This window comes from Schistosoma mansoni, chromosome W (genome assembly GCF_000237925.1).
Source record: "Schistosoma mansoni strain Puerto Rico chromosome W, complete genome".
Lineage (NCBI taxonomy): Eukaryota > Metazoa > Platyhelminthes > Trematoda > Strigeidida > Schistosomatidae > Schistosoma > Schistosoma mansoni.
In genome coordinates this window covers 43407536-43424167 of record NC_031502.1, presented here as the reverse complement: position 1 = coordinate 43424167, position 16632 = coordinate 43407536, and the positions used below count along the sequence as shown (strand labels likewise).

At 38.2% G+C, this 16632-nt stretch overlaps 1 protein-coding gene across 1 annotated transcript in view; it reads right to left on the bottom strand.

The window, feature by feature from the left end:
• The window catches only part of Smp_142710 (putative fkbp-rapamycin associated protein), a gene marked incomplete at its 5' end in the record, with an annotated part of 28996 nt that extends 13870 nt beyond the window's left edge, over nt 1-15126 (bottom strand). Inside the window, 10 exons of the mRNA XM_018789802.1 lie at nt 693-1031; nt 2548-2790; nt 6589-7486; nt 7848-8219; nt 9211-12818; nt 12907-13005; nt 13036-13134; nt 13175-13276; nt 13309-13448; nt 15114-15126. Coding sequence (XP_018655208.1) covers nt 693-1031; nt 2548-2790; nt 6589-7486; nt 7848-8219; nt 9211-12818; nt 12907-13005; nt 13036-13134; nt 13175-13276; nt 13309-13448; nt 15114-15126 — 5913 coding nt within the window. The remainder of the gene's footprint in view (nt 1-692; nt 1032-2547; nt 2791-6588; nt 7487-7847; nt 8220-9210; nt 12819-12906; nt 13006-13035; nt 13135-13174; nt 13277-13308; nt 13449-15113) is intronic.
• Between the last annotated feature and the right edge of the window lie 1506 nt (nt 15127-16632).

The following is a 16632-nucleotide window of genomic DNA, read 5'->3' as shown; positions in this document are numbered from 1 at the left end:
ACATTCTCACTTTGAACTACTATTGCAATTTAGTTTGAAGCTAGATCTTCAACAAACAGTAAAGGATCAAATCTAAATATTTCATTAGTGATAGGACATATATATAACCTGTAAAAGAATAAATATATAGCTTAATTAGGTGGAAATGTATCTGTACAATTTCGTGGAAACTGAAGAATTTTCATAATTTAAATCACCAACTGATCTTAGCTAGACCATCATTAAAATCCTGGAAGCAATGGGTGGCGATTTCATTCTACTATAGGGGTCAGTAGTGAGCAACCACAATCTCGCCACAAAGAGTAGAACCAAGGACCTCCAGTTTCTCATGTGAACGCCTAACCCATAGACTACTGAGTTGTAAATTGTTTGAAGTTAGAGATGTAAATCATTGGATACCGGACTAATGGTCTACAGGCATGACGTTCACGCAAGACTGGAAATCTTGGATTCGATACCCAGTGGAGGTTTCATGGGTGTGCAACGCTGAGGGTTCCGATGCTAAAACGAAACAGTTGTCCAGAGCCTCCTAGTTTCCAGTGGTGTTCTAGGTAAGATCCATTCTAATTTAAACAAAAGAATGGACTCATCAAACTATTAATCTAGGGAAGATCTAAGCAATACAATTTATTTACTTATATAATACAAAGAAAGCAAAATATTTTGACTACAAATTTGTGAACTCAACTGACTTGAGAGTCCATCTGATCGTCAGGACACTGCGAAGAGAACTGATGGAGATGAACTGGTAAGTCGGAATGATGTTTAAACAGTTCTAAGTCATCTTCGTCACAACGATCAGTTGCTAAAAAGGTTGTCAGAGCACTGATTAGAGCAGTTATAAACAAATCAACGTCTTTACTATCATCAGTTGAGTTTTCTAAAGAAAACAACTTTTCAACCAATATATTTAGTGATGTATACTCTTGTGGCTGTACTAATTTTAAAAGTACAGGAACACTAGGGTGATTAGAGGATTTCTCATTTACGACTGTAATAAAATTTCTTGCTGCTGACTGGAATTCATGGATCTACAAATGGAAATGGAATAAAAAACTTAAGAACAAAACAAAAAATTAAAATAACTTACTTTTATAAATAATAGGATGCTGCTTATAACTATAGGGTTTCTAGTTATAACAGTCCTTTCACTTTTTACACGTATGTGGAACGTTAATTTACCTTAGACGAATATCTATACTAGATTTCCACCCAGTGTCTATTCTACAGGACTTCAACACAACTCAGATCAAGAACACGAGATTAGCCTGACTATAACGTCAATATATTTCCACACCGAAATCCGACACGAGGAACAGTCAATCAATAACAGTCCGGATAGGGGAATATATATAATACATATAACACCTGTCATCCTACCTAATGTCTGACTCATCAAGACAACCAATCATTGTCATTCTCGCCCCCACATCACTTACCAACAGAGAATTTCAAGAAAAGTGCTAATATTCTTAAGACAAATAAGCTGATTTAGCTCCATAAAGTTGTACAACTCAATTAGAGATTGTGACACATTTGAAATGTGAATTGGAGAGCGAATGTTTCCGAAAACCTTACGGATTGATAACCATTGTTTGCCTCAACATCAAGCCTGGAATCAATATGTGCTAGTTCAAGTTGTTACGCAACATCGACAGGATGAGTTGAAGACAACGGTATGAATAGCTAATAAGTCGAAATAATACAGTAGCAATCATTATGACACTTGGCCTTTCAAAGCTGAATGTTAGATCGACCAATTAATTGTCAGCAGCATTTAATGCGAACTCCGCATAGTTAATGCTGAAGTTAGGAAAGAGATCATGGGGATCATCATTCTATCACTAATTAAACATTGAAACGCCACCCTTATGTTTTACACATATTATACAAGCGGTTCCTTTACAAATTAGTATATGCTGAGGCTAGAATTACGTGGAAGAAGTGAAACGATAGGTGATTCGTGGTAGAGGGGATAGAAAAGGAATGATGATAGTGGTACGTTAGTATTTATCGGCACAGCTTGATATCGATCATGAATGAAGCCAATGGCGAACTCCTATTCGCAGAGAGGTAGAATTAAGTATGTTTTTGTCCTACTGTTTGAACTGTATACTTAAGTATACTTATTGTAGTTGTCACATAATTTTCTTTGTTTTTCTTCCAAGATATCATGCTCTATATTGTTTATTTTTCAGTGCTCCATAGTACCGTTCGTGCGTCCTCATTAACAAACAAAAAATCATGTTTTCGCCTTACTTATTTGGACAGAAAACAAATATTCAAATTTTATAAAACAGTGTCAACTTTGATTCACATTTCACTATTCCATTTGGTAAGATAAGACATACTGTATACCGTTTTTCTAAACATCAGTATCTTTACACCAGATATTCTTTTCTCTTCTATCAGTAGTTGGGTCAAATTCAGTGCTATACCATTTATAACAATTGCATTTTTATGCGAACAATAGATCTTTTGAAGTTTTCAACCAACGTTTGGATAATTTTAAAATCCCAAATTTTAAGAATGTATTATATCATTTACCTCTTTTTGTCCACGCAAATAGCACCAGTCGGCCAATTTCAGCCAAACAGATGCAGATGAACCATTTGAAGATAAATGTGTAGCCATCATTAGTAAACGATTCGTCCATGAAGTTGAAGAACCGGGGAATGAATTGGAAGATTGAAGGGGTTCAGTAATATCTGGCATACCGTTACACCAGGATACATCAGACAAACAACTGAACAATTCAAGGTCTGATGCAATACGTAAAAATTTCTGAGACTAAAAGTTGGATAAAACGATATATAATTTAGGATCCAGATCGCAGGATTAGAATTAGAGCGAGACAGTGATAAATATTGTAGATGGGAAAAGCCAGAACAGTAATTGGAATGGTAACACTAGCTAGAATGGTTTAAAGTGCGTAGTATGTACTATCAGCTTATCATTTGCAGACAACACATTAGTCCGATTAAACAATAACCATGGCTCAGAAGCTTAAAACGAATGTCCAATGAAACGTTGATTCGTTTTTATAGAGACGATATATATATATATATATATATAACTCCGCCTGTAGCTCTTCTAGTATTACTGCCGGTCCCAAGCTCGGGTAAAGGAGGAGAGTTGGGCATAGGGTTAGCGACCCCATCCTGTAGAAAAACTAACTCGGTAAAAAACACTAACCAGAAAAAATAATTCAAACCATCTAAACTCTGTTCTGGGAGCTGAAGGAAGAATTATGACGCCTCAGGATGAAAGCCGACATTTTTCGGAAGTCACGAGGTCGATGCCCCTTCTAACAACCAGAGCAACAACTTTTAAAGGTATATGGAACGTCCGCACAATGTGGTAGACCAGAACGACCAGCCAACTAACTACGGAAACGAGGAGATACAAATTGGCAGTGCTTGGAATCAGAGAAACTCATTGGACGCAAGCTGAACAAAAAAGGCTAGATATGGGAGAGAGATGCTTCTCAGCTCCGGTAACGAAGAGGAAAATGCTCCACCCACAATCTGGGAGTTGCTCTAATGCTGTCCGGAGAAGCACGAAATGCACTTGTAGGATGGGAATCTCATGGATTCAGGATAATCAAAGCATCGTTGAAAACAAAGAAGAAAGGGATTATAATGAATGTTATCCAATATTATGCAGCCACCAATGATAGCAACGACGACGATACAGACCAGTTCTATGAGAGGTTGCAATCAATCATAGCTCAGTGCTCACGAAAGGATTCACCATCGTGATGGGAGATCTAAATGCTAAAGTCGGAGTGGACAACACATGATGTGAAGATATAATTGGAAGACATAGACTAGGAGAGAGAAATGAAAGTGGGGAGAGATTCTCAAATCTATGTGCATTCAACAAATTGGTTATAGGCGGCATAATCTTCCCCTACAAACGCATATAGTAAAGCAGAGCGACCTGTCAAGGACAAAGAAGGAAAGACAATCACGGAGACTCAAGAACAGAGGAACAGATGGGCAGAATACTTCGAGGAACTGTTGAATAGACCAGCCCCATTGAATCCACCGAACATCGAAGCAGCCCATACTGACCTTCCAATAGATGTCACTCCACCAACGATCGAATAAGTCAAGATGGCCATCAGACAAATCAAAAGTGGGAAGGCGGCAGGACCTGACAATATACCAGCAGAAGCACTGAAGTCAGACTTTGAAGTAACTGCAAACATGCTTCACCTCTTATTTAAGAAGATTTGGGAAGAGGAACAAGTGCCAACGGACTGGAAAGAAGGATACCTCATCAAGATACCAAAGGAAGAAGATCTGAGCAAATGCGAGAACTATATAGTCATCACACTACTGTGAGCACTAGGAAACGTTTTCAACAGTGTGGCTGAGGCGGATGAAAGATCCAGTAGACCCCCAACTTCGAGATCAACAGGCTGGGTTCCGTAAGGATCGGTCGTGCACAGACCAATTCGCGACACTACGGATCATCGTGGAACAATCAATTGAGTGTAATTCGCCACTAGACATCAACTTCATTGACTATGAGAAGGCGTTTGACAGTGTGGACCAGAGAACATTATGGAAACTTCTTCGACACTATGGAGTTCCTGAGAAGATCGTCAACATCAAACAGAATTCATACGACGGACTACAAGGCAAAGTCGTGCATGAAGGACAGCTGAAAGATGCATTTCCAGTAGGAACCGGAGTTAGACAAGGTTGTCTACTCTCCCCCTTCCTCTTTCTTCTGTTGATTGACTGGATTATAAAGACCTCGACATCTGAGGGGAAGCACAGAATACAATGGACATCTCAGAATCAATTAGACGATTTGGACTTCGCAGATGACCTAGCCCTCCTCTCTCATACACACGAACAAATACAGACGAAAACAACAAATGTAGCAACAGCCTCTGCATCAATAGGCCTCAATATGCACAAAGGAAAAAGCAAGAATCTCAAATACAACACGGAGAGCACCAACCGAATCACACTTCATGGCGAAACTCTGGAAGAGGTGGGAACATTCACGTACCTGGGAAGCATCATTGATAAACAAGAAGGATGGGATGCAGATGTAAAGGCGAGGATTGGCAAAGCAAGGACCGCATTTCTACAATTGAACAACTCTCAACTAACTTCAAAGTAAGAATCTTCAATACGAACGTTAAGACAGTCCTACTGTACGGAGCTGAAACGTGGAGAACTACTACATCCATCGTCAAGAAGGTACAAGTATTTATAAACAATTGTCTACGCAAAATACTCAACATTCACTGGCCGGATACTATCAGTAATAGCGTTTTATGGGATAGGACAAACCAGCTTGCAGCTGAAGAGGAAATTAGGAAAAGAAGTTGGAAGTGGATTGGATATATATTAAGGAAATCACCAAACTGAATCACAGGGTAATCCCTAACTTGGAATGGTGAAGTGAAGCGGAAAAGAGGAAGGTCAAAGAACACATTACTCCGGGAGATTGGAGTAAATATGAGAAGGATGAATGTTAACTGGAAAGGATTGGCCAGAACAGGGTTGGATGGAGAATGCTGGTGAGCGGCCCGTACTCCTCCACGAGGGGTAACAGGCGTAACTAAGTAGTATATATATATATATATATATATATATATATATCAGTAAAGATGAATTCTATTGGTGACGAACATTGGATTTGTGTATACTTATTATATCTCCTTCAAACTTATTTTTAGCTTTATACTACTATTAGTGCTACCTTAGTCGGTTTCCCTTCAGTGTACTAATGTGAAGTAAGAGAACTTAAACTGAAACATAAATCGGATTTTAAGTTGTATGCAATACAGAACAAATTCACCAGTAATACAACAGTGTAAGCCCTTTCCATATGGAACTAAAAAATTGAAGGTAGGAAGTGCCAAATCAAATGGTCGGAACAAGATGGCATTTCGACAGATGTCTTAAATGTACGTCTCCAAGATCATACCAATTACTTTACTCCATTTGATCAAAATCAAACAGGGAGTGTTAGAAATGTGTAACAAACAAGTTGCTACAATTCAAATCAACGTAGAATAAATGGACGTTAACAAGATAAGAAGCATGAACAAAGTGTCTAATTCAGTGAAAAGCTAGACAAGTGAAATGGTCCAAAAGGAATACGTAATAAGAGGGAATGGGGAGGAAGGAATAATACTGAACTCAAGATTTAGAGGAATATAATGGACGAATCCAATTCATGTAATGTAATCAGTTTTGGGCCATGTTATCTAACATCTCCAAATAAAGATTACGATTATTGAGTGGATTCGAACAAAGAAGCCCGCATCTCTATACCACTTATGTATATCAACAAGGTTAGATTCAACGGCAAATGACTTTTTGGAATGATGACATATTTCAGTCTGCCTACTTTTTATCTTCCAACCTGGTCCTAGTCAGCCTATTGGATGGAGGTCTAAAACCTTATGTTAATCTACTACCGGGACAAAACGAATACATTCTACATCAGGATAGTGTGGCCTTATTTTCAGTTTGTCATAATATCCTACAAACTAATGTACGAAAAATGATTAGTCGTATAAGTAAACGAATATAAAAAACAATCACTAATCAATACCTTTTCTCCTGGTTCGTCTGAGCTAACAAAACTATGATATATTTTTTCAGCCAATGAAATGTCGTTGGTGTTTGTAGGTGATTCTAGCCAATCGAAAAGACTTAGAGCCATTTCAGCTTCTAAATTACATTTAGATGCAGTTTCAAATGTATCACAACTATATTTTTTCATTAATCCCAATTTCAGACCAGAAGTTAACATTGCTATTGCTTTTGTCTTATTAATTAGTTCATGCTCGTCATTTCCACTCCCAAACAACCACAGAATTCTGGCCATACAGTTATGGAATTTCAAAGTATCCAATTGAGACAATTTAGATGTTATATCATCTGAGGAAGATAAAGCGACGTTGCAAAGCTTATTAAAATATGTTGCTTCTTTATCCACTGAAGTATCAAGAAGTTTGAGACATTTCGCTGTTTTAACAAGCAAACGCCGAGCAAGATATGGACAGTTATTTAAACATGCCCATTGGCAAGCTGAAAATCCAGCGACAGAATGGGCTTTTATATCGGAAGAAATAAGGTTTACCCAAGCAGAATAGTTTATGGGACTTGATGTCCCATAAGTAGTACATGTTCGTTCATTAAGTATAAGTTGCGCTTTAGTCATATAATCTAGCAAACCATCATCCAGAACATAATTGGATTGAGAGTAAAAATCTGCAAACATATTTAAGGGTAAAAGGAAGTTTGCACTTTCTGACTTCTGTCTTATAATCGTCGTTAGCTCCGAAAAACATTTTACCAACAACTTGTCTTCTGTGTTGCCATAACTATCATGTTTTACGCAAGCAGCGTTTACCAGCAGACTGTCTAGTTGCTTTTCAATGGAGCTCTGGGACCATAGTTCAGAACTTGGAATGAGATTATCTTCAACCACATTTTCAGAAACCCATCTATAAGAAAACAAATAAGGGGTAGAAGCAGAGTTTGTATAAATACGAAATAGTAAAAACTTAAAATAATATGACTAAAGTAACTGAAAATTATGCAATTTAAAATTTAGTAAAAAGCAACATCAGAAGCTGATTGAGTACATATATCAAAAGGAAAGCTGGTCTGAAATAAATTAGCGATGAATTCACAACGCTGAGAGTAAATACAACTCTAATGGAACGAATGGTATTAGTTTAGTCGAATAATCATAAATTAAATGGAGGATTATTTCAAGACTAACTTCTAGCTTAGGGCTAAATATTATTAGTGTTAACAATAGTAAAAACTTAAGGCGGAAAGTAATTAAATGGTCAAACTTACTCAGATAATTTACTTAAACAGTCGAGGCGTGCTGAATTAAGTTGAAATGTTGAATTTTCCTTTAAAGATTTCATTTTGATACACGATGTTACACGGTTCCGGAGTTTATGCGCACAAGTATAGTTACCTTCAGAAAGGTATATTTGAAGAAGGACATTTACGACATACGCTGTAGATGTTCGAACGGAGCATTTATCAGTTTCATTGGTAATGACGTTTTCTGAATTTAAAGCGCTGTTTTTTGGCAAATTCGAATCAACAAAACTGGTTAATTGTAGAATACCTTGATCCCAACGGCCACGAGTTAGTGAAGAGATGCCATGAAGCCATGAAAGTGGGTTTTTTTCTGCTGTGAAAAGATCATCTGTCCACCTAAAGATATAAATTTACCATAATTAAAGAATGATCACAAAAAACCGACCATACTTGTAGAAGATATGGAAATAGAATCTTTAATTTCTAATTGCCTACTATAAAAACAAATCGAATACAAAAATAGAAATACCTCTTACGAAGAAATAACTAATGTCTGAAAGCGCTATCACTGTTTTTATGAGTGCTTGATCTTGTCGTTGAAACACCGAGAGCGTATTATGAAAACAGGACGGATAATACTGTTATTAGTTGAAGAGTCTATATTAATTTATTTACTATTTATTTGAACACATTGATACAAGGGGGCACCAAATACATATGCTCCACACAATAACGATGAGGCCAGAAACACTTATCATTGATTTGTGAGGGTTATGATACTGCCCGGGTGCCAAACCGAAACAGGATATTAAAGACGTTGTAAAATTAACTTGTTGTAGAATGTTGGTCAAAGTAAGAGCTTAGGATGATAATAATAGTCACAGGAAAATATAAGATCAGTGCACCAAGTCACTGAAATCTTGTCTAAACGAGAAATGTAGACCTTATGTTTGCGAGAAAAACTACATCAAAATCATCCACCTGAGCTACAAATCCCCACCCCCCATTCTGTGATTAAAAACGTACAGACGCAAATCAGTTAGCTTACATTTTTTCTTAAATCTTCAGTTATAAATATAAAATTGGTTGTTCTGATGCATTCTTTTTTCAGTCCCGTATTATTGTTTGTACGGGTAGTTCTAAAATATTGTTCCTACACCTACTGATTTCTTCTTACGGTACTAGTTTGAAATCCAACAACGTAGACTGATACACGACTGTGCCAGGTCCTATGTTATTTATGCCTGTCCGACTTAACAAAGGATCTACAGAAATTCAGTTATCTTTCCTTAAAAGTAATATGGCATAAATGAGTAATATCATTCGTAAGTTAAATGACATAACAGTTTATTGAAACGAGCAAGTGACTGAATTTCGTGTTACTTACTGTGCTAATGCTTTCAATTCTTCCCATGCACCTAAATGATGAAGTGCTTTGGATAAATAAATAAATAGATCAGTAGGGTCACCGTATTGTTTTAAGGTGCTGACCCAAATTTCTTGAACACTTGGGTTGTTGTAATTTGAAACAATTTTGAGTAAGTTGTATGCATGATAAACTGTTGTCGATAAAACTTCATTAGCCGGTCCCATGCCACCACAGGACACTAACGGCAAGTCACTTGAGATACGAACGAGAAGAGTTCGAATACGATTAAACCACTGTGTACAAGTGTTTTCATTTGCGGTGAAAAATATAGAAGCAGATGTTGATGGATGGGAAAGTGTAATTGCAAAACCATTAGTTGCATTAAAAATAACGCGTTCAAGGTAATTTAGAAAATTCAAAAGTAAGTGGATCTGGTTTAAATGTCGGTTCTTCTTTTGGTGAGAGAGAGCTTCTGAAGATGCCATATGGAATGAAATGATTGAGGACTGATTGTTATTAGAAGAATCGTTGGAATAAATTGGCTGGATAATAGCTCTTAGAGTTCCTTCAAGAGAGAAGAAAGTTTTCAGCGGGTTAGCCCAAGGGGCTACTTTCAACTTATAATCAACCATTGCCCATGCAGTATGCCATAAAACAGGTTGAATGAAACTAGTGCACTGTAACAATGAAAAATCATACTTTCTATCCGATGGAAGTGGAGAAACTAAGTATGATAAACGTCGAATCCAATCAATGGGACTCTTTAAAATCTTTAGTCGACTGCTCTCCACTTTTTGAGTGTATGGAGCTCCACGTGTCAAAATGCCCAAAATACCCGCAACAGCTGGCAGACTGGGAAAAGCGGTAGTCATAGTTATTAGATTGTTATGACTACTGTCGGAATCGTTTACACTAGATACTGGTAATAATGCTGTAGCTGATTGGTCCGGTCGACGAGTGGTAAACCAAAGCAATTCCGAGTACAAGCAAGTTGCCGGAAATTCCACTTTAGAGAAAGAAAATGATCCAACTAACAGTAAGAGATCATTGCCAGCTTTTTGAACTTGCGGACATGGGTAAGACAATGATATCTGCGACAAATGCAAAAGATGAGAAGCAAGATTTGCATTCCCCTTTTCAATATGAAGAAGGGTATGTTTCATGAGGAGATTCACAACGAAGGTGAAAACATTATTGTGAGTTGAGTCTAGAACTATTTGTGTGATTAGCATGCGTTTTGAAAGAGTTATAAGACTAAAAATTAAAGATAGTTGTTCATCAGAATTCAGAACACCTTCGGATAAAAACAAATCGGTCAAATTTAAAAGAACACAACATTCGACACTGGAAATACTCTTCACAGAAAGAAAACCATTAATCATATCACGAATATAGACTGGTTGAAACCTTTTAATAAGTGAGGAGTTGTTCATGAACGACAAGAGGGCTATTCTGAGACGAGGTGAAAAATAATGCCAGTTCTCAAAACAATTTGGTTGAATGATTTCATATACACGGTAAAGCAACTTATTTTTAAGTTCACAAGACATGTTTTTCATAACTTCAGTAAGCAAAGATAAACTAAATAATCCTAAGATTTCAGCTTTACGACTACAAGATGAATCCGACTGTTTCTGTGAACCTATAGCCAGCTGAAGATCAGATAATGCTAACTCACATACAGCACTTTGGAGATGCAATGTTGATGACATACAGCACAACATACGAAAAATTTTTTGACTTGGTGAATTTCCTTTTTCAACATTAGATTTGGAACAGAGTTTAAAATGGTGCAATTTAGAGTGTGAGTCAAAATAAATTAGTAACGACGAAGGATTCACAGAAGTGAAAGTGGATGAGCATTTTGTTTTGAGGACAGTAAAGACCAATTCGAGTAGAGAAGATAAGCAGCAATCGGTGTTAGGTAAACCCTCAGGATCCACGCTGGATATCACACAATTGTCTACTGCTAATATATCAACATTGGAACAATCAGAAAACTGTATTAAACAATTCAAAAGCTTAAAAACTGAAGACTGAATACCATCCAAGACAATGAGTGGTACACGAGGTGTAGATACATTTCCATGACCTGAATGCCAGGAACCACTTTGTTTTTGTGATATTATTGACTTGTAGTAAGCACTTGTTGACTGACTGATGTGAAGTAAACGTTCAATCCACTGTGAAACATTTCCCGACATAACGTCATTGAAACAAAGGTGAGTAGAACCAAATGCATGTTTACAGATGCCTCCAAATATACTACATAAAACGTTGAGAAAAAGTTGGACCGACACAAAGTGAGAGTTCGGGTCAGATGCCAGTTTCACGCTTCCTGATATTGGAGCGCCCCGTTTGCAATTCATGACAGAGCATTCTGAGATAGCAGTATTAAGTGAGTTTTCGCTGTCCTCCAACAAATGAGAGATCATTTCCCGAATGTTTTCGTTAATAATCAGAGGCAATGACGTTTGTTTATATCCCTCTATTTTTTCTTCTGTAGGTATGAGAAACCAGTGTGAAAGACCGAAGTACAGTTCTTCATAGATAATATTAATGTTTACATCTTTTGAAGTTCCGGACGAATCCACACTCCAGCCTACGAGAATATCTGCAAGATCAGAAAACCGGGCAGAAAAGGAACTTGTACTAGATTTTGTAAAAACACTGATCAGACAACGAGCAGTAAGACCAACAAGTTGAGCAAAGCGAGGTACATTCAGTGGTTGATCCAGAGACTCCCCTAAGCGTATAAGATTCGAAATTACACTTGAACTAAAAGGTATCAAATCAATCCAGGAGCATAAATTACTGATATTATACCTTTTTTTATCACCCACGGGTGAGTACAAATCCGATAAGATGCGTGATAAATGTGCAAGAATCCCTGATCTATACTGTGGATTACTTTTGAGAACTAGTTTCCTGAATAACTTTAGTATATACGAAATAACGTGCCCAGATGGTGTGTTAGATTTAGGCGAGAAATCATCACCAGTAACAGAACCATTAACATCGATTTGCTTGTTTACCCCCAAGCTCGCCATATGAACAGCTAATCTACTTAACTCAACAGTTAACTCCAGAGGACAATGAGTTTCACATAGGCATGCCTCAATGAGACGTAAGTAAGGCTCATTAAAAGCATTATTAGACGTTTTGTTTGAAAGGTCATTGTGTGTATCGTTGACAGGCGAAACAGAAAGCAAATCGAACAAATGAGAAACAGCGAACAAACGGCTCTCTAATGGTAAATCTGCTCGGGAAGCACGTTGAGTTAGTTGAAGGAATTGATTCGCTGATTGCAATGGCATGCATGGTAGAAGTGGTAAGCGTCTGATAAGTTCTCTCTTTCGCCTAGCGAGTTCCAAGTCGTAACTTGTTGATTGACACTGAAGCTGGTTCATGATTATCTGACTATCAAAAATTGCCACTGAAAGATCTTTAAGATCACTATCCAGGCATGATCTAGAAATAACAGGTAACATAGACGAGTTGTTTCGTGAATTCTGATTTTGTAGCTGCAAGTTCTTGTCACGGAAGGAATCGGTGGAATCGTGTGATCCTAGTGCTAAATTGTCGGGTAATAACATCCCAGTATACACGTAGTGGTAGACAAGACCCTAAAAGAAATAGCGAATTTAGTATTATTAGTATTAGTATTTCATCACGAAAAATTTGTAAAATTCAATTATGGAAAACAGCGCTTACTTCATTACTTTTACTTGTTTTTGCTCCCAAGTGTACAAGTTTGCGTACAGTATCCCGCATATGGGATTGTACAGCCAACGAAAGGGGTGTTTCATTATTCTGAAACAATATGAGATAATAATCACATACCATTGTAACAGGGTCAACAACAGCTCCGCTAGAACAGAGCATATCCACAGTGGCGCAGTGGCCACGTTTAGCAGCGAAGTGAATTGGGCGCCACTTAAGCTAAAAACGATCATACATTATGTACAAATGTGTAACAAACATTCGTTTCCCAGTTAGGATTCGCTTTGTTTTTTAAAAGCCATCTAACTATATCTTTGTGACCGTAATGGGCACCAACAATAAGCCCAGTTACATTTTCATGCTACTACATAGATTATAATAAATGCAAAATACCTTTATGTTATTAAGAATGTAATTATCCGTAGCATCAATATCATTTATATCCTTCCACAGTTTTTGAACCAGAGATAAATCGCCTTTTTCTATTGCTAAGAACCAATTTTGAGTTGTAGTTCCACATTTTTCCATAACATCTACAAAGAAAGATAAATAATTTAATGATAAGTCAAACTGTTATTGTTTTGCTTTGGAAGTAGCGAACACCAGTATGTGAGCAAAGGTTACTATGATGTTAATACTGAATATTTCATTCCTTGACATGTTCAGTCCTAAGTCAACGATGGTACCTAGGAAAGGAGGTGAAGTAATTCAGAAAGTCCATCACCTCACTTATCTTGGAAATCCCATCAACCTTGAGAGTCGGTGTCTGATAAAATCGCAGCACTGATTTAGAAAGCTTAATTGACTTTCGCCAGCTTGTGTAACTAGTGGCGTATGTGATATGTCCATTTTCCAACCAAAGAACGCCAAAAGCGCTCTTTTCACCTTCGAGTCGAATTTTCCACTTGAAAAATATCTTAAACGCTATTGGTCCGTCGTATCTTTGAGTGTGCTATTTTGTAATACCTATCGTCACTGTGTCATTGACCTTCGTTTACCGAGATAATCGTAATTAGCATCAAGCATATCAGGTACACAGTCACGCTCCTAGGTCGCTTAAAACTTTATTAATCTACTTTACTTTCCAAGTCCCCCCCCCAAAAAATGATTTCTCACAGCGTGGGCGACCGGGGAGTGACAACCGCTTACACCCCTTACACGGCACAGAAAACCGCCTCGTTCTAATTTGCCCTCAAATACCCTGATTCGTCCGGGGAGTGGGTAGTCCAATCTACCTCTAGAAATCTCATATGGTTGCACATTCAAAGCCACTGGCGGGGAAGTCCTACTCACTGCCTCCTCCCAATGGAAATGCAGAAAACGAAAAGAGAACGTCCTGTGCTGACAGTGAGTTGGTAGATACGGAGGACCCAACTAGAGTTGGAAAACCCTGATTTCAGACACAGTGTACACATTGTTTCCAGTATCCCGGGGGATCGAATGGAGCATGGACCTAATCGTGGACACTGGTAAACGTGGGATTACATTTCCTGACAGGTCGGACAACAAATAGGTTCGGCTATATAGTACGAAAGTTTCAATATCGAAATCTGTATATACGAGACTCTTATTCAAGCTTTTAGTGAGGTACTACAAATTCGCTCTCTATCTTCTAGCCTGAGTAGCTTGTTTTACGTGCGTTTATCCGAGGACCTTGTCGCATCTTAGTCTGACTTAGTTGGCGTCAATATCGCACCAAAGGCTGAAGCAAATGTAGCGCTTATTGATTGGATCCCATTAACAATCTTTTATGTGTCGGTAGACTAGAAAGATCCGTCAAAGTAAGACATTGTTGTAGAAGACGGTTTTTTCTCTTTATTGCCTGTGCGATAGCACATTGTAGCCCATATTCAATCAAGGATAAGTTAAATGGTCTTAGGAAGGTACATTCGACAAATATTGTGGTGCTAGCAGGATATTTGAATGCGCGAGCTGAGTGTTAAAGTACAGGGGAGTCGTTAGGGTGTCCGGGAGGGACTCGTTGACCGCAGGTCGGATAACGGCGACTGTCTCCTACAGCTTTGGGTAGACCACAGCCTGTCTCTGGGTAGCACCAACTTTGGGCACAACCATTAGTGATGTGTTACTTTGCACCTTTTTTCTGGAACTCAAGCCCAAACTTAGATTGATCACATTGCGATAGGCTACCGCTGTCGCCCTTTTTGCGTTACTAAACTGGACTCTGAACATGCCCTTACTTGCATTAATCATATCTTACGTTCGCGTGACCAACAAATTTATTTTCTAAATGGATTGATGCAAGGGAATTGCCTACAGATTTCTCTGTAACAAAATATCAAATAGAAATAGGCTCAAAGCTAATCGACAACTCAACGAAACATCGGCTCTCCATGTTGGGGATTATGAGAAACAGTGCAACTTAGTGGCGTGAAACGTTATCACACTTGCTCAAAATAGGTGGAAAATGTTATGACAATATTATTTTTATCCAAACACAAACATTAGTACAAGAAGGCTCCAAATACATATGCGCCACACAAATCATTCGACATGTGTGAGGGCTGGAATATTGCCCGGGTGCCCAAATAGAAGCAGGTGATTTTTTGGTGGAAGTCACAGCCTAAGTATTTGAACTAAAGGTCTAGTCCACAAGGCAGTGGAGCGACGTTGGGAGATGCAGTCCCATGATAGCCGGTGACCAACAATAGGTTCATACGCCATTTGTTTCCTTAAGATCTTGGAGCTCATTTGCTCCATCGGTTTAAAATCAGGGTTTCCCAACTACCCTAGATAGATCCTCCGTATCCACCAACCCAGTTAAAGCACGGGAAATTCGATTTTCGTCCTCTCGATTTCGTAAACAACACTTGCCGCAAGAAAGCAGTGAGTAGGACCTCCATGGCAGAGGCTATATATGCGTAACCATGTGAGAGCATTTCGAGAGGGAGCTGATTCTCCCCACCCTCAGCCGTACCGGGGCATTTGGGGCACAACAGACTTTCGATTTCCCAAGGGGACAGGTATTAAGAGGTAGTTGAGACGTTATCGTGTTATAAATCACCAAGCTTATCTTTAGGTAGATGTTCAATTCCTGGAAAATTAAGCGATAAGAGCGTAACCTACAAAAGAACGTCTGATAGATTTAGGTAGAGTTAGGAACAGTGAGTAGACAGTCAGAAGAGGATTTTGTACAATTCTTATAAACTGGAACGACCAGTGGTTTTGACAAGTCAGACAGGATAACATCCCGTTTCAAGATTCTAGCAAATATCTCAGTCGATCTGTCAAGACCGAGCCGCTATTCTTGGACATCAAACCGTTTCTTTTCCTTACTTTAGATTAATTATAGCCTTTCCAGTCTCACTAATTGGGTTTGTGTTAATTCGGTATTCAGGTTGTTTGAGATAATGAACTGGAGTGTGTGTGGAGGAAAGTTGGATCAGTGTGATCAGAATCCATGCATGTATGTAGAGGCGGATAAATGTTCGAACTGATCAGTTGAGACAAACCCAGATTAAATGAAATTCAGTTTGCAGTAAACGGGATAAAGTAGTTGATCATCTGAAGTTGTTAAACAAGACATAACAAGAAGACCAGTAACAAAAACCGAACTAAGGAATGAAAAAGCAGACAAACAAGTGAGGAATAAGACTTCACCCAAAGTATGAGGAACAAATGTATCAAGGCTATTTATTAGATTATATACTGGCCTCGAAGAATTGATATATTATGACGAGGGTATAATTTATGGACGAT